We start from the raw sequence: 18,734 nt of genomic DNA, 5'->3' as shown, positions 1-18,734 counted from the left end.
TTAGCTCTTGGGGGAAGGCTTTCATCCAATAGAATTTCCATCGCTGGGGGTTGTTCGGGACTGGCGAGCTGGTCTTTCCACAAGGCAATGCAGGCTTCAGATGGGGTTGATTGTAATGAAACAACACTGTTCATGAAGCTCTTCCTTGACTTTAGGCGGCTGAGTGTAGGTGTATGACCAAATAGAGGGTGCCTCTCATCTGATGTTTGATGGAGTCGCTCTTTTTTGCTGGCTACTGTTCTTCTTATATCAGGGGAGCAATACCAGCCAGGATATATAGGCTGTTGGTGTTTGTTGGTTTTAAACAACCTGTGATAAGTCAGCAGCTTGCATTCAGAATGGCATCCATCTTCTCAGCACAAGTAGATCTTTCCCATGCAGGGCAGGGGTATTTGGCAGTGGAATAGCAAAGAGCAAGTGCACTGGTTCGCAATGTTTTCGAGCTTGCTCCTCATTTTGTGTTAGTGAGCTTATTCAGGATGTTGTTTCGTGTGCTCACTTTTGCCTTTGTCTTTTCGATGTGGTTCTTGAAGGTGAGGCATCTGTCAAGGGTGACTCCTAAGTAGATAGGGTACTCGCAATGCGTCAGTGTTGCTTCACACCAGGTTACTTTAAGCTGGGGTTTGGCTTCACGGTTTCTGAGGTGGAATGCACAAACTTGCGTCTTTGATGGGTTTGTGTGAAGGTGGTTTTCTTCATAGTAGGATGTTAGTCCCTCCAAGGCCTCAGAAAGTGTTTTCTCCAAGGTGTTAAAATCAGTGCTTTAGGCAGTGACACATAAGTCATCAGCATATATAAAACAGCATGTGACACCGTCTATAGGTCGGTCATTCGTGTAGATGTTGAACAGCAGCGGTGCAAGCACACTTCCCTGAGGAAGACCATTCTTCTGAATACGCCACCTGCTGCACTTCCCACTTAGTTCAACATAGAACCGGCGATTCTGAAGCATGCTTTCTAACAGCTCTGTTAAGTGAATATCTTTTGTCATCTCTAGGATCTTGCAGAGGAGACGTCTATGATTCACTGTATTGGATGCTGCTGACAGGTCTACAAAAACAGCACAAGTTATCATCCCTTGCTCAAAACCAACTTCGATATGTTGAGAGAGGTTGAGCAGTTGGCTTGTTGTTGGTTTGCCAGGGCAGAAACCTGCTTGCTCTGGAATGATCTTCTCATCTACATTGGTGCTATCCTATTGAGTATCAGGCGTTCAAACAGCTTATTGGTGTGGCAAAGCAGTGAAATTGGCTGACAACTCTTAGGATCTGAGGGATCTTTTCCGGGCTTTAATAGTGCTATTACATGTGCCTTCTGCCAAATATTAGGTAGCTTGTGTGTAGCCAGGCAGTGGTTAAACAATTGTAGGAGCCATTTCTTTGCTCGCTGTCCAAAATGCTTTATCTGCTCCATTGCTATGTTGTCAAGACCAATTGCTTTCCTGTGTTTTAGACTAAATATACCAGTTTCCAGCTCTTCCATGGTGAATGGTCCAGTGAAGCCAGGGTCATCGCTGTACTGCTTCCTATCTAGTTGTGCTCTTGGTTGTTTCTTGTTGATTTTTCCATTTAGGAGCAACTGGTGTGCAACTTGGTTTGTAGACATATTTGGATGTTGGGCAGTTTTCTTGGGATCGCCTCCAAGTTTGCGTATGAGAGATCATGCCTTCTTGATGTTTTTTTGTAAGATCTGTTGTCTCTATCAAGGTGTCCCAGGTGTTTTGACACTCTTGAGAGATACTCATCGCCCTCTCACCGGTAGATATTGCTTCCTCTGAGAAGGGGTCAGATTCAAACATTGAGACATACTCCCAGTAGAGTTCAGCATTCTCCTTGGTGAGACCAGAGATGTAGCATGCTCTACAACCTCGGGGGATCTTCCTTCTGGCTGTATTCTGGACAGCTTTTGCAAACAGGTTGTAGTGCTCAGGTAGTGGTTTAATGTTTAACCTTACGGTCAAGTGCTCGTATGAGCCCGTTCCAGTCGGCCTTCTTGTAGTTGAAGCACCTTTTGAATGGTACGACGGTTGGTAACACTGCTGCATTTACCTGGATACCAATAGGATGGTGTTGTGTCTGTGGTATTGGGTCTGTGACAAGCTTCTTGCAGAGGCCAGCAATGTCATTACTGACAATGGCAAGATCTGGGTTATAACTACATTTCCAGGGGGCACTGTGGAAGGAGGCTGGCACTTTAGGATCGTGGATGAGACTAAGCTGGTTAGCGTCCATCCATTCTTCGACTGCTTCTCCATTGTTGTTAGACTCCTTGTACCCCCATTGGGTACTGTGGCTATTAAAGTCTCCGATGATGATCTGTGGTTTACTGTGCAGGTTGGGTACAGGGTTAGAGAAGCTGAAATCTGTGCCAGGTGGCTTGTACACTGAGGTCACCACTCACCCTCTGACAGTGCAGCACTCCCTCAGTGCTGACCGTCCAGCACTGTGACTCTGATTCAGTTGTACTCACTCTGCAAAGGCTTTTTACGGATCAAAAGATGAAAAAAAAAACAAATGAGAGGGAATATCAGGAAATCAGGATTGAGTTACTTCTGGAATCTAGCCCAGGAATTTGGGGGAACTTTTCTTTAGTCATTCCTGGAATCTGGGCATTCCTGTCAGAGCCAGCGTTTATTGCCCACCCCTAACTGTCCACAATATATCACTATTGTATCTATAGAGCAACAGATTCTGGGGCTGGGTTACAGGCTGGAATCTAATTGATTGGTTTGGAGGAAAATGTAAAGATAGAACCTTTCACCAATAATATCAGTATGTCTGTAACTAAATTAATTACTATTGTTACCACCAGGCGGGATGGGAGGAGTGCACTGTCTGTCTCTAGTTCCACTACTCCATGGGTCGGAACATATGGTTAAATGATATTTCTGCTAGCTATACGGCCAAGTATGTACTTTACCTGTTCATTTCAGAAGGACCACTCAATACCCAGGTTTCTTCAATAAACAACAGAATTATTAGTTGATTATAAAACCAGACTTGTCAAGTGGAAAGACAAAGCTTATTAGCATACAGTATGAAAAATGAAAGTATACTAATTAATCTTTCTAAATACCCTAACTCACTCAAAAAATTGCTAAGATAAAATAGAAGAATTCTGCCAAAAGATTAAAAGTCATTGGTTCAAAGGAAAGGAATAAATGGTGAACTCCTTGAAATGGTGTCCGGGTTACACAGTTGATTTTTCAGCACTGGTCTGCAAAACAATTGTTGATTCTTGCACTACTTTTCGGGCAGACTTTGAGGAAAATTTGCAGTTAGCCTATTTCAGAGCATAGAGCAACTTTGGAGCAACGTCCATTCACTTTTTGCTTTGCACGGGTCTGGGACTTCAGGAGCTGTTGTCTTCTTTACTCAAGCAGTTGTTCCTTCTTGTTTCCTCTGAAGCAAAATCAGCCCACCAGCTTTCAAACAGAATTTTTATGGTATGATTTTTTAAAGCCATAAACCATCATGTAACCCTTTTGTAAACAGTCCACCGGGGTCCAGGGGTTTCCAGATTCTTCAAAACTGCTTAATTACCTTTTCTTGTAAAATGCTGTCTTTTCCAGGAAGAGCAGCCACCAGAGTCCTTGTGGTACCCTTTCAAAAATACAGAAATTCTTCCAGAATTTTCTTAGACTTTGAAGATGAACCATTTTCTGTGATTAAAGTGCTTATGACATCATGGAGAAGGCCCATTAAACTTCCCTTTCCCATCATGGGAAGCTTCACCTTCACGATAGAGGTTAAAGGTTACACAGTCCTGAGAGAAGGTCAGGCAGCAGATTTCAGTGTGTTTCTTTATCTAGGCCTCACTATATTTACAGTTGCCAACTGTGGTCAGAAACTCTCATGTCATGGGAAACAGAAATAATGTAATCTTAAATTAAATATTAGATCAACATTCAGGCTCCGGCTGATAAGTAACAAGTAACATTCGTGTCACACAAGCACCAGGCAATGACCACCTCCAACAAGAGAGAATATAACCATCTCCCGATGATGTTCAATGGTATTACCATCACTGAATCCCCCACTTTCAACATCCTGGGGGGTTACCATTGACCAGAAACTGAACTGGACTAACCATAAAATACTGTGGCTACAAGAGCAGGTCAGAGGCTAGGAATCCTGTGGCGAGTATCTCACCTCCTGATCCCCAAAGCCTGTCCACCAGCTACAAGGCATAAGTCAGGAGTGTGATGTAATACTCTCCACCTACCTGGATGAGTTCAGCTCCCACAACACTCAAGAAGCTGGACACCATCCAGAACAAAGCAGCCCCGCTTGATTGGCACCCCATCCACAAACATTCACTCCCTCCACCACCGACGCACAATAGCAGCAGTGTGTACCATCTAATAAGATGCACTGCAGCAATTCACCAAGGGTAAGGAGCAGTTCACCAAGGCTAAGACAGCACTTTCCAAACCAGTGACCTCTACCACCTAGAAGGACAAGGACAGCAGATAAATGGGAACACCACCGCCTGGAAGCTCCCCTCCAAGTCACTCATGGTTCTGAATTGGAAACATATCACCGTTCCTTCACTTTTGCTGAGTTCAAATCCTGGAACTCCCTCCCTAACAGCACTGTGTGTGTACCTACACCGCTTTCAAGAAGGCAGCTCACCACCACCTTCTTAAGGGCAATTAGGGACCGGCAATAAATGCTGGGCTTGCCAGCCCACATCCCATGAAGGAATAAAAAATAACAAGCTCAAATTAGACATTTACAGGTTCAGATGATTGAACTGCAATCCAGACAGGCCAACCATGATGTTCTAATGACATCTCTGATTTACATCGGAATGATTAATATTTTCAATGCGATTTTGCTTACACCCAAAGCTCAACATTGTGTTTGGTTTAATCAGGACATGTACTTGAAGTGTTGACATGAACTGCAGCAGTGAATCAAAGCACCGGTTAGGCCCCAGCTAGAGCATTATCGCGAGTTCTGGGCACCACACTTTAAGATGGATGTTGCAGTCTTGCAGAGGGTGCAGAGTAGATTTAGATTTAGGGTTAAGAGCCTTTAATTATATAGAGAGAGTAGTGGAGCTGGGATTATTCTCCTTAGAGCCAAGAAAGTTAATGGGAGATTTAACTGAAATGTTCAAAGTCTTGAAAAGTTTAGGTAGAGTGAAATAGACAAAGTAAAACAGGGATAAACTGTTTCCAATGGCCAGAGGGTTAGCAGCCAGAGGATCAGCAGCTAGAGGGTCAGCAGCCAGAGGGTCAGCAGCCAGAGGGTCAGCAGCCAGAGGGTCAGCAGCCAGAGGGATACAGACTTAAGGTGATTAGCAAAAGAACCAGAGATGACATGAGGAAATCTTTTCTTTTTACAGTGAGTTGTGATCTGGAACGCGCTGCCTAAAAGAAAATTCAATAGGAACTTTCAAAAGGAAATTGGACAAATAATTGAAAGGGAAATTTACAGGACAATGGGAAAGTGTTAGGGTTGGGGATAGGCCTTTCAAAGCCAGCACAGGTATGATGGGCCGAAAGGCCTTCTTCTATGTTGTATCATAGTAATGATTCCTTGATCCCAGAAATCTGTTCACAGAGAAACAAAGGAAGAGGTGGAGGCCATTCAGCCCTTCAAGCCCACTCTAACAGTCAATCAGATCACAACAGATATTGCTCCTCAGTTCCATTTCCTCGACATTGTTCCATATTTTCTTATCCGACAAACATCTCCTGATCGCAGGCTTTACAATTTCAGTTGACACCCCCCCCCCCCTCCCCCCAATACTATTGAGGAAGAGAGTTCCAGATTTCCACTTCTGTGTGTGTGAAAGTGATGCTGGGAGATTTTCCCAGATCAAGTGGACTATTTACAACCAGATTTTAGTACAGATCCAAATTAATACAGATTTTGCTGGACCCTGATTCCATCTCTCAGGGGCTGGGGGGGCGTCAACAACGATGATTCTAATGATCCTTACATTGAACTTTGAAAGAAAAATCACACAAATCAGACACCTTGGGAGCTGAACATTGACTGTCAGAGACCAAGCGTCCACAAGAAGTCTCCACTCATTGAGTCCACCAAATACAGGTAAACACAATTTCTAAAACTCACAGCATGCTTTGACCCTCCTTTTGATGCTCGGTAAGACCAGTCCACTGTCAGACGTTCGGTGATCGGGACAGACGACCTGAACTTACAGCTCAACTCCACATCCTCGCTGATAAAACCTCTCACCTTTGGAGCCATGGAAATTTCGAGAGCATCAGAGCCTGTTTAGAGGAATGCAAGGGACAAGGAAATAAGCTTGAATTTATATTGTGTCTTTTATTAAAAAAAAACATAAGTATTTATTTTATTTTAGTACACAGCTTCTAAAATAAAAATGGTTTAAACTGAGCTCAAAAATCTTATTCTATAACCACAATGACAATAACATTGTTCAATATTGTAAAAAGAAAGGACATGTTAAATTTATGAAATAAATAAGTAGATGTAAATGATCCCATTTTGGAGAAGAGCATCCGACAATATTTATTCTTCAGTCAACTTCCCTAAGAAATCTGATGACCTGGTCATTATGACATTTTGATTTGGCTGTGGGATCTTGCTGTACACAAGTTGGCTGCTGGAGTCTTCAAATAGACCTCATTGGCTGCAAACCTCTCTGGGATGGCATGAAGCCATGAAAGGCGCTACACAAATGCAACTCTTCCTTTGACCATTATTTCACGGCTAGAGACCAATGTTCACTTTAAGTTGTGAGGGGCCCAGCTGTTGTTGTTGTTGTTGGTGTTTTTTTTGTCCCGGGAATCGAGAGAATTAAAGAGAAACCGGGACCGGGAGCAGGACTCACCTGGAAACAGGAGGAAAACCAGGAGGATCCGGATCGAGTCCCGCTTCGGGATCCGGATCGAGTCCCGGTGCCGGTCTCTCCGGCTCATCGCGCGACACCAGGTCAGACCGGAAACGGCGGCAGATTAGAGGGAGGCGCCTCACCTGGAGAGGGAGGAGCGGGGGGGGGTCTCACCTGGGGAGGGAGGAGCGGGGGGGGTCTCACCTGGAGAGGGAGGAGCGGGGGGGGGGGTCTCACCTGGGGAGGGAGGAGCGGGGGGGGGGGTCTCACCTGGAGAGGGAGGAGCGGGGGGGGGGGGGGGTCTCACCTGGGGAGGGAGGAGCGGGGGGGGTCTCACCTGGAGAGGGAGGAGCGGGGGGGGGGGGTCTCACCTGGGGAGGGAGGAGCGGGGGGGGGGGGGGTCTCACCTGGGGAGGGAGGAGCGGGGGGGGTCTCACCTGGAGAGGGAGGAGCGGGGGGGGGGGGTCTCACCTGGAGAGGGAGGAGCGGGGGGGGGTCTCACCTGGAGAGGGAGGAGCGGGGGGGGTCTCACCTGGAGAGGGAGGAGCGGGGGGGGGGGTCTCACCTGGAGAGGGAGGAGCAGGGGGGGGGTCTCACCTGGGGAGGGAGGAGCGGGGGGGGGTCTCACCTGGAGAGGGAGGAGCGGGGGGGGGGGGTCTCACCTGGAGAGGGAGGAGCGGGGGGGGGGTCTCACCTGGGGAGGGAGGAGCGGGGGGGGGGTCTCACCTGGAGAGGGAGGAGCGGTGGGGGGGGGGGGGGTCTCACCTGGGGAGGGAGGAGCGGGGGGGGGGGGTCTCACCTGGGGAGGGAGGAGCGGGGGGGGGGGGGGGGGGGTCTCACCTGGAGAGGGAGGAGCGGGGGGGGGGGGGGGGGGTTCACCTGGAGAGGGAGGAGCGGGGGGGGGGTCTCACCTGGGGAGGGAGGGGCGGGGGGGGGGGGGTCTCACCTGGGGAGGGAGGAGCGGGGGGGGGGTCTCACCTGGAGAGGGAGGAGCGGGGGGGGGGGTCTCACCTGGAGAGGGAGGAGCGGGGGGGGGGGTCTCACCTGGGGAGGGAGGGGAGACTCACTTGGGGGGGGAGGGAGGGGGAGGGAGAGGGAGGAGGGGAGCGGGGAGGAGGGGGAGGGGAGGGGGGACGACTCACCTCGGAGTGGGTGGGGGGGCAGGGGGTGGAGACTCGCCTCGGGGAGGGGGGGGTAGACTCATCTGGAAGGTGAAAGGGGGAACAATAACCTGTAGAAGAGGGGGAGGGGAAACTTACCCGGGAAGGGGGAGGTCTCACATGGGGAGTGGGATGGGGAGAGGCTCTCAAGAATGGGAGTTTCACCTGGGGGAGGAGGAGCATCATCTGGGCAGGAGAGGGGGGAGATTCAACTGAGGGAAGGGTAAGGGGGGGTCAACTTACCTTGGGGAGACTCACCTGTGTGAGCAAGGAGACAGCCTCACCTGGGTCACGCTCAAGCCTAAACTAAAATGTGAGGTGTGATGGTGTTGTAGTGGTAATGCCACTGAACTAGTAATCTAGAGGCCCAGGTTAATCCTCTGGGTGATGGGTTCAAATCCCACTGTTTATTCAATTAATAAATCTAGAATACAATGTTTGTCTCAGTAATGGAGACCTATCATCGATTATCTTAAAAACCCATTTGGTTCACTAATGTCCATTAGGGAAGGTAAACTGCTGGCCTTACCTGGTCTGGCCTACATGTGACTCTAGACCCACAGCAATGGGGTTGACTCTGTACTGCCCTCAGTTCAAGGGCATTAGGCATAGGCAACAAATGCTGGCCTCGTCAGTGACACCCATAGAGAATAAAGGAAAAAATAGTGGAAAACCCCAAATTGGTGAGTAGCCAATCCCCAGGTGCTTATTGGAAACACAATCCAGATGTAGTTATTGGGAATACAATTGGGATGTAGTTATTGGGGTTATAATCTGGATGTAGTTATCTCCCAACTCAAAATATTAAACTTGAGGAAATTCTGGGCTAATAGTCGACAATATTTGACCTGTCCAATCACAGCAAGGCAGCATTCACTTATATAAATTGAACATTGAACTGTCTAGTGTTGGGGTCAGAGTGCATCTTGACGATTGAACTTGGTGTTAGGGTCAGACTACAACCATTGAACCCAGGTCCAGTAATCAAGCCATTTGAGAGATGCTCAGGTTTGGAGTTGAAGCAGTGAAGCAGTTCCTCCCTTTTAGAGCACCTGAGATATTGGGAAACAACAAGAGGAAGGTGGGTTATGATGGGCATTTTATTGAAATTTTTTTAAAAATTCATTCACGGAATGTGGGCTTCACTCGCTAGGCCAGCATTTATTACCCATCCCTAGTTGCCCTTCAGAAAGTGGCGGTAAGCTGCCTTCTTGAACTGCTGCAGTCCATGTGGTGTAGACACACCCACAGTGCTGTTAGGGAAGGATGAAGTACCAGGATTTTGACCCAGTGACAGTGAAGGAACGGGGATATATTTCCAAATCAGAATGGTGAGTGACTCGAGGGGAACTTCCAGGTGATGGTTTGAAGAACAAAGAAAAGTACAGCACAGGAACAGGCCCTTCGGCCCTCCAAGCCTGCGCCGATCATATTGCCCGTCAACTAAAACATTTTGCACTTCCGGGGTCCGTATCCCTCTATTCCCATCCTATTCATGTGTTTGTCAAGCTGCCTCTTAAACACCACTATCGTACCTGCTTCCACCACCTCTTCTGGCAGCGAATTCCAGACACTTACTACCCTCTGTGTAAAAAACTTGCCCCGCACATCTCCTCTATAGTTTTCTTCTCTCACCTTAAATCTATGTCCCCTAGTAATTGACTTCCATTCTGGGAAAAATCTTCTGACTATCTACTCTGTCCATGCCACTCATAATTTTGTAAACTTCTATCAAGTCGCCCCTCAATCTCCATCGCTCTAGTGAGAACAATCTGAGTTTCTCCAACCACTCCTCATAGCTAATAACCTCCAGACCAGGCAGCATCCTGGTAAACCTCCTCTGCACCTCTCCAATGCCTCCATATCCTTCTTGTAATGTGGCGACCAGAATTGCACGCAATATTCCAAGTGTGGCCTAACCAAGGTTCTATACAACTGCAGCATGACTTCCCAGCTTTTATACTCAATACCCCTGTCAATGAAGGCAAGCATGCCATTTGCCTTCCTGACTACCTTACCCACCTGCATTGCCACTTTCAGTGACCTGTAGACCTGTACACCCAGATCCCTCTGCCCGTCGATGCACTTAAGGGTTCTGCCATTTACTGTATAATTCCTGCCTGTATTATACCTTCCAGAATGCATTACCTCGCATTTGTCCAGATTAAACTCCATCTGCCATTTCTCCGCCCAAGTCTCCAACCAATCTATATCCCGTTGTATCCTATGACAATCCTCTTCACTATCTGCAACTCCTCCAATCTTAGTGTCATCTGCAAACTTACCAATTAGCCCAGTTACATTTTCCTCCAAATCATTTATGTATACTACAAACAGCAAAGGTCCCAGCACTGATCCCTGCGGAACTCTACTAGTCACAGCTCTCCATTCAGAAAAGCACCCTTCCACTGCTACCCTCTGTCTTCTATAACCAAACCAATTCTGTATCCATCTTGCCAGCTCACCTCTGATCCCTTGCGACTTTACCTTCTGTAACAGTCTGCCATGAGGGACCTTGTCAAAGGCCTTACTGAAATCCATGTAGATAACATCCACTGCCCTTCCATCGTCGATCATCTTTGTCACTTCCTCGAAAAACTCGATCAAGTTAGTGAGACGCGACCTCCCCTTCACAAAATCAGTGCTGCCTCTCACTAATACGCCCATTTGCTTCCAAATGGTAGTAAATCCTGTCACGAAGAATCTTCTCCAATAATTTCCCTACCACTGACGTAAGGCTCACCGGCCTGTAATTTCCTGGATTATCCCTGCTACCCTTCTTAAACAATGGAACAACACTGGCTATTCTCCAGTCCTCTGGGACCTCACCTGTGTTCCCATGTGTCTGCTGCCCTTTTCCTTCTAGGTGATAGTGGTTGTGAGTTTGGAAGGTGCTGTCTAAGGAGCCTTGGTGAATTCCTGCAGTGCATCTTGTAGATGGTACACACTGCTGCTACTGTGCGTCGGTGCTGAAGGGAGTGAATGTTTATGGATGTGGTGCCAATCAAGTGGGCTGCTTTGTCCTGGATGATGTCAAGCTTCTTGGGTGTTGTGGGAGTTGTGCTCATCCAGGCAAATAGGGACTATTACGTCACACTCCTGATTTGTGCCTTATAGATGGTGGACAGGCTTTGGGGAGTCAGGTGACCTACTCACAGCAGGATTCCTAGCCTCTGACCTGCTCTTGTAGGTACAGTATTTTATGGTTAGTCCAGTTCAGTTTCTGGTCAATGGTCACCCCCAGGATGTTGATAGTGGGGGATTCAGTGATGGTAATGCCATTTAACATCAGAGGGCGATGGTTGGATTCTCTCTGGTTGGAGATGGTCATTGCCTGACACTTGTGTGGTGTGAATGTTACTTGCCACTTGTCAGCTCAAGCCTGGACATTGTACAGGTCTTGCTGCATTTGGACATGGACTGCTTCAGTATCTGTGGAGTCATGAATGGTGCTAAACGTTGTGCAATCATCAGTGAATACCCCCACTTCTGACCTTATAATGGAAGGAAGGTCATTGACGAAGCAGCTGAAGATGGTTGGGCTGAGGATACTACCCTGAGGCACTCCTGCAGTGATGCCCTGGAACTGAGATGACTGACCTCCAACAACCACAACCATCTTCCATTGTGTTAGGCATGACTTCAACCAGCAGAGAGTTTTCCCCTTGATTCCCATTGACTCCAGTTTTGCTAGGGCTCCTTGATGCCACACTCGGTCAAATGTTGCCTTGATGTCACGGGCAGTCACTCTCATCTCACCTCAGGAGTTCAGCTCTTTTGTCCATGTTTAACCCAAAGATGTAATGAAGTCAGGTGCTGAGTGACCCTGGCAGAACTCAAACTGGACATCAGTGAGCAGGTTATTGCTAAGCAAGTGCCGCTTGATAGCACTGTTGATGACCCCTTCTATGATCGAAAGTAGACTGATGGGACGGTAATTGGCCAGGATAGCATTTGTCCTGCTTTTTGTGGCCAGGACATACCTAGGCAATTTTCCACATAGCCAGATAGATGCTAGTGTTGTAGCTGTACTGGAACAGCTTGGCTAGTGGCATGGCAAGTTCTGGAGCACAAGTCTTCAGTACTATTGCTGGAATATTATCAGGACGCATAGACTTTGTAGTATCCAATTCCTTCAGCTGTTTCTTGATATCACGTGGAGTAAATTGAAACAAAAACAAAAATAGCTGGAAAAACTCAGCAGGTCTGACAGCATCTGCGGAGAGGAACACAATTAGCGTTTCGAGTCCGTATGACTCTTCAACAGAACTAAGGAAATGTAGAAATGAGGTGAAATATAAGCTGGTTGAGGTGGGTGGGACAGGTTGCGGACAGAAGAGCAGTACTTCTTCAAGGTAGGCATTCCTGGAAGAGAAGTGGAGTAAATTGAGTTAGCTGAAGATTGACATCTGTGATTCTGGGGACCTCCGGAGGAGGCCGAGATGGATCATCCACTCAGCGCTTCTGGCTGAAGATTGGAACAAATACTTCAGCCTTATCTTTTGCACTGATGTGCTGGGCTCCTCCATCACTGAGGATGGGGATATTTGTGGAGCCTCCTCCTCCTCCAGTGAGTTGTTTAGTTGTCCACCACCATTCACAACTGGATGTGGTAGGACTGCAGAACTTAGATATGATCCGTTGAGGAATCGCTTAGCCCTGTCTATCACTTGCTGCTTATGCTGTTTGGCATGCAAGTAGTCCTGTGTTGTAGCTTTAGCAGGTTGACACCTTACTTTTAGTTATGTCTGGTGCTGCTCCTGGCCTGCCCTCCTGCACCCTTCATTAAACCAGGGTTGATTCCCCTGGCTTGATGGTAATGGTAGAGTGGGGGTTATGCTGGGCCATGAGGTTACAGATTGTGTTTGAGTACAATTCTGCTGCTGCTGATGGCCCACAGCACCTCATGGATGCCCAGTCTTGAGCTGCTAGATCTGTTTAAAATCTATCCCACTTAGCACAGTGATAGTGCCACACAACACGATGGAGGATATCCTCAATGTGAAGGCAGGACTTTGTCTCCACAATGACTGTACAGTGGTCACTCCTACTGATACTGTCATGGGCAGATGCATCTGCCCATGAGGATGAGGTCAAGTATGTTTTTCCCTCTTATTGGTTCTCTCACCACCTGCCACAGACCCAGCCTAGCAGCTGTGTCATTTTGGACTCGGCCAGCTCAGTCAGTAGTGGTGCTACCGAGCCACTCTTAGTGATGGACATTGAAGTTTCCCACCCAGAGTACATTCTGCGCCCTTGTCACCCTCAGTGCTTCCTCCAAATGGTGTTCAACATGGAGGAGCACTGATTCATCAGCTGAGGGAGGGTGGTACATGGTAATCAGCAGGGGGTTTTCTTGTCCATGTTTGACCTGATGCCATGAGACTTAATGGGGTCTAGAGTTGATGTTGAGGACTCCCAGGCAACTCTCTTCTGACTGTATACCACTGTGCTGCCACCTCTGCTGGGTCTATCCTGCTGGTGGGACAGGACATACCCAGGGATGGTGATGGTGGTGTCTGGGACATTAACTGTAAGGTATGATTCCGTGAGGATGACTATGTCAGGCTGTTGCTTGACTAGTCTGAGACAGCTCTCCCAATTTTGACACTAGCCCCCAGATGTTAGTAAGGATGACTTTGCAGGGTCGGCAGGGCTGAGTTTGCCGTTGTCATTTCTGGTGCCTAGATCGATTCCGGGTGGTCCATCCGCTTTCATTCCTTTTATGTGACTTTGTAGTGATTTGTAACAACTGTGTGTCTTGCTAGGCCATTTCAGAGTTAACCACATCACATGTAGGCCAGACCAGGTAAGGATGACAGATTTCCTTCCCTAAAGGACATTAGTGAACCAGATGGGTTTTTACAACAATCAACAATGGTTCCATGGTCATCATTAGACTTTTAATTCCAGATTTTTATTGAATTCAAATTCCACCACCTGCCATGGTGAGATTCGAACCAGCATTGCCAGAGCATTACCCTGGGTCTCTGGATTAGTAGTCCAGCAACAATACCAATTGCCTCCCCTTTCATCCATTCAGTCCCTCAAGCCAATTCTCCTATCCAATGAAATCATGGCTGATCTGTATCTTAACTCTATGCACTGGGTTCCATATCCTTTTATACCCTTGGTTGGCAAGGGCATAATTATTCGATACAAGACTTAAAGAATATTAATTGAGTTTGCATTTACTGCTTTTTGTGGGAGAGAGTTCCAAACTTTTACAGTCCTTTGCATGAAGAAGTGTTTCCTAATTTCTGTCCTAAATGTTCTAATTCTGATTTTAAGGTTATGTTCTAAACTCTCCCATCAGCAGTAAAAGTTTTTCTCTATCTAGCTATCAATTCTGAGGATTTGAAAATTCTCAGACAAAGCATTTGAGATAGTTAACTGAGGGTTGGGTAAGCATTTGAAAATTAAGAGTATAAAAAGATATGAGGAGATGGTGATGGAAATGAGAATAAGAGCTGAAAAGCTAGTACTGCTAGAAACTTGATGGGCTGAACAGCCTCCTTTGAATCTGTCCTTTCCATAACATGAAGCACTGAAACAATCTAGTTCAGTCAAACAGAAAATTTTACACATGGATTGTTTGTTTAAATCTATCAATAAATAACTAGAGCCTTACTTTTTTCCCATGCCAGGACCACAGTTTGCATGTGCTAGCCTGTGACTTTAACCTTCTCCCATACTGCTAACTTTGGTTCCTTGTGTAGCTGGACACCATGTGGAACAGGGCAGTGTCCAAAACTCATTAATTGGCAGATGTGCAGCCAGATAGAAATGAGAAAACTTTGATCAGTGGAATTGAGTACATTTCAGCAATCAGCCAGGATTGAGGCATTTCCTGTCATTACTGAACTGAACAGCAACACACTTAGCAGAAAGAAATATAACAAAACATCAAACGCAGTAAAAAAAAAAAGATTCAACACAAAGAATCAGATATTAGCCAATAGGAGAGGTTTGAATGTTTTGTGTCTGGGATAACAGATATCCGGGAATGAGTTACAGACTGGGATCTAATCGAGGGGTTTGGATGTGTTTACGTATAGAATAACAGATACCCGGAAGTGAGTTAAAGACTGGAATCTAAGCGAGGGGTTTCGGTGTGTTTATATATAGAATAACAGATACCCGGAAGTGAGTTACAGATCGGTTTGAAAAGTGGCAGATGGAATGCATTTTGCTGAGCAAAAGGAGCAGTGATTATACCAGGAATTGCTCGGTTCAGTGCTGTTTCTGTACCCTCCCCTTCTTCAACTTCTCCAATCTAATTTTGAATGTTGACACACTTTCTGCCTCTACTACTAATCCTGTTAGTGAATCCCACAGCCTCACAATCCCTGTGTGAGGAGCTTTCCCCAAGACCTATTGCTATTTGTTAATTTGACCATTGTTGGTGTCATAATATGGGTATTTTGCTGCTATAAACTCAGTAACACTGGGTCTGCATTGGTCTAATCCCTCCCTAAATTATATCTCGCATCCACATCAGTCACAACCCATCTCACCCTGGGCTAGATTAACCAAATGCAAAACTTTTCCCTTCCTGAAATAACCTCAGGAAAATCAACTCATTATCACTTTTATCATTAACACGAGTATCCTGTTTCAAACCAATTTTTAAAAAATCTGTGTCGCGAAGTTAGTCTGTTAAATACCGTCAAATTAGTTAAAGTGATGTCAAGGTTAATAATCTACTGAACAGCTGAAACAGTGTGAATAGTTAGGACACCACAGGGGCTCAGTCTCTCAATGCAGAAGTTCAAGATGTGGGCATCGGACTGACTTGGATGATCATAGTCACAGATCTCCAACTATATGTACTGCCCCCACCATATGAATACAAAAGTGATGGGAGGGCTGGAAACTCTGGCTGTTGACAAACTTGCTGACATACAGATCTCTGTTGCAAGTTCAGTGATTAATATGTTGCAGTTACTTGTTTAAACTGTCTGAAATCCGAGCTCAACTCGTGATCCAGTAGAACTGGAAGAACAGAATTTACTGAGAGGGAGGAGACTTGTTGTCAAGGCACCATTTGCAAAATAAAATGTAGAATGGGCGGGCTTGGATCATCTCACAGCGATACACAGAAGAATCCCAAAACCAAGTCCTCTGATTATAATTGCTGACCTACTTGATCTGCAATCCTGGGACAATGGGAATGAGACTGCTCCCTTTTTTTACACCCCTCTGAAATGAACTCTAAATGCCTGTGTTGTCTCACTCTCTCCTTTCCCCCTCTCAAATCTGATATAAAATGTGATAATATAATCATAGTTGACTGGGTCAGACTCTTAGCTAATTCTGGCTCATTACTCAACACTGAATCCTGTTCCCTTATTGGTTCCAAAATATAAAACAATCCTTAAGTAGAAATTTATTGTCTTTACTACTATTCTAGAGTGAAAATAAGTCTTCACATTAAAACCACGTGGTTTTTATGATTAGGGGTCCATGGTCTTGATATTTATACATTTCCCTCACTATAGCACTGCTGCTACCTGCTCTGTAGACAGTCTTCCTTTGCTCTTGCTGAGCTCTAAATAGTGTTTGTTCTTCCTGATTGCCAAAGGAAAACCCTCTCTGCACTGTTCTAATCTTCTCTTTATCAATATTATTGCTTGCCCTTGATTTTCAAATTCCCTGCCCTTTCTATAGATCCAAGGAAAAACCAGTAAAACTTGGGAAATAACTGGTATTGGTCCCAACAGGAGTTCCATTTTAAAGTATACAAGACCAGTTTGGACCAATTCTAGTCATTTCCAGGTTTTACTGGTTTTTCCTTCTGGTTATATCCTGGAATATTTGGATCATGTTCATGCCCAGCTTGTAGCCAGGTCTCTGTAATGGCCACCAACTTCCATGACCTCTGTTCTTCTGAAATATTGGTTTTATTAATTATGCTGTGTATATTCTGGACAGACCAATATCGGCTTAACTGTACCATATTTGCTCTGATAGTCGGTTTCTCACACTTTAGATTGCTGATGCTTTGTTCATTGTTACACCAAAAATTTAACACATTTCCAACACACCATTTTTATCAAGTGCTTTATTATTAATTCCAATAACCTTTCCTGTTCCTAGAGCATTCATATTTTCTTCATTTCCTTTGTAATCTGACCTTTGTCCTCTGTTTTTTAACCTTTCGATTATTATCATTCACCCACTCTATGCCTCCTCTAAGCCCCCACTTTTATGAACTGAAGATCCTTACTGCAGTTCTATTTATCCTTTCTGCACCGCCTGTGCAGGGTGAGCCTGGGAATCTCCCTGAGGCGCAGAGCTGTCTCAGGGAGATGAAGAGTTTTCAAAGAAAATAATAAAGATTAGAAAAATGTTATAAAAAAAACATGTCCCCTCATGTGACTCTGTCATATGAGTAGGGACATGTTATAAATGAAATTTAAAAAAATTATTTCATTTTTGTTTGATGCTGGAAACCTCATCCCAACCGTGGATGAGGTTTTGAAAAAAATGCAAAGGCCGTTTGGCCTTTTTGCTTGCAAGTCAACCATAAGGTTGGACGGGCAGTGAAAAATTTAAGTTATTTGATACTTTAATGGCCTTAATCGGCCTTTTAATTGTCGGCGGGCGCGCTGCCGACTCCCATGTGCACCCGCCGACAGAACTATTGAGCGAGTGAGTGTTGACGTTGGGATCCTCGCCAATGTCATCGCCCATCATTTCACGCTCAAGCGGGTCTGGTGCACCCCACCCACTGAGGTGAAAATTCAGCCCCATGAAACCACTGCCGATTGTTGTAAAAACCCATCTGGTTCACTAATGTCCTTTGGGGAAGGAAACCTGCCTTCATTACCTGGTCTGGCCTACATGTGACTCCAGACCCACAGCAATGGGGTTGACTCTTAAATACCCTCTGAACAAGGGCAATTAGGGATGTGCAATAAATGCTGGCCTAGCCAGTGACGCCCACATCTCACGAGCAAATTAGAATAAAAAGTTCCTCTACAGCTGTACAGGGCATTGGTGAGACTACATCTGCAGTATTATGTATAGTTTTTGTCTCCTTACTTCAGAAAAGATATAATCGCATTACAAGCAGTTCAGAGAAGGTTCACTTGACTGATTCCTGGGATGAAGGGCTTATGCTACAAGGAAAGGTTGGACAGGCTGGGCCTGTATCCATGGGAATTCAGAAGAATGAGAGGTGATCTTATTGAAACATAAGACCCTGAGGGGACTTGAAAAGGTGGATGCTGAGAGGACGTTTCCCCTTGTGGAAGAGACTAGAACTAGGGGACGCAATTTAAAAATAAGAGGTCTCCCATTTAAAACGGAGACGAGGAGAAGTTTTTTCACAGAACGTCGTTAGTTTGAGGAATTCTCATCCCCAAAGATTAATGGAGGCAGGGCCTTTGAATGTTTTTAAGACTGAATTAGATTTTTGATTGACAAGGGAGTTAAGAGTTATGGGAGGTAAACAGGAAAGCAGAGTTGAGGCCACAATCAGAGCAGCCAAGTTCTTATTAAATTTGAGGAGCTGAATGGCCTACTCCTGCTCCTAACTCATAGGTTCACAAGTTCCAGGGTCCTTTGTGTGAAAGTGATTTTCCGATTTCGCTCCTAAATTATCAAGCTCTAGTTTTATGCCTCAAAAACTTCAGGTTTTGTTAAGACACCATTCAACAGAAAGATTAAAGTATATTGTGTTAATCATTGCTCAATATGGAGCATTCTCAGCTCAGGGTTAAAAGGTTGTGGGTTTAA

General features: G+C 45.7%; 1 protein-coding gene across 2 annotated transcripts in view; it reads right to left on the bottom strand.

Annotated features, from left to right (window-relative positions):
- The window catches only part of LOC121269720 (myelin protein zero-like protein 3), a 29,047-nt gene extending 22,081 nt beyond the window's left edge, over window positions 1-6,966 (bottom strand). Inside the window, exons 1-2 of one of the 2 annotated variants that reach the window (XM_041174572.1) lie at window positions 6,832-6,966; window positions 6,090-6,247 (exon numbers count right to left, since the gene is read on the bottom strand). In XM_041174572.1, coding sequence (XP_041030506.1) covers window positions 6,090-6,247; window positions 6,832-6,919 — 246 coding nt within the window. In that variant the 5' untranslated portion in view covers window positions 6,920-6,966. The remainder of the gene's footprint in view (window positions 1-6,089; window positions 6,248-6,831) is intronic. The other variant, XM_041174573.1, reaches the window with a different exon arrangement.
- Between the last annotated feature and the right edge of the window lie 11,768 nt (window positions 6,967-18,734).

The sequence above is a fragment of the Carcharodon carcharias genome, chromosome 25 (assembly GCF_017639515.1).
Source record: "Carcharodon carcharias isolate sCarCar2 chromosome 25, sCarCar2.pri, whole genome shotgun sequence".
Classification (NCBI taxonomy): Eukaryota; Metazoa; Chordata; class Chondrichthyes; order Lamniformes; family Lamnidae; genus Carcharodon; species Carcharodon carcharias.
This window is presented reverse-complemented; position numbering and strand designations above follow the sequence as displayed.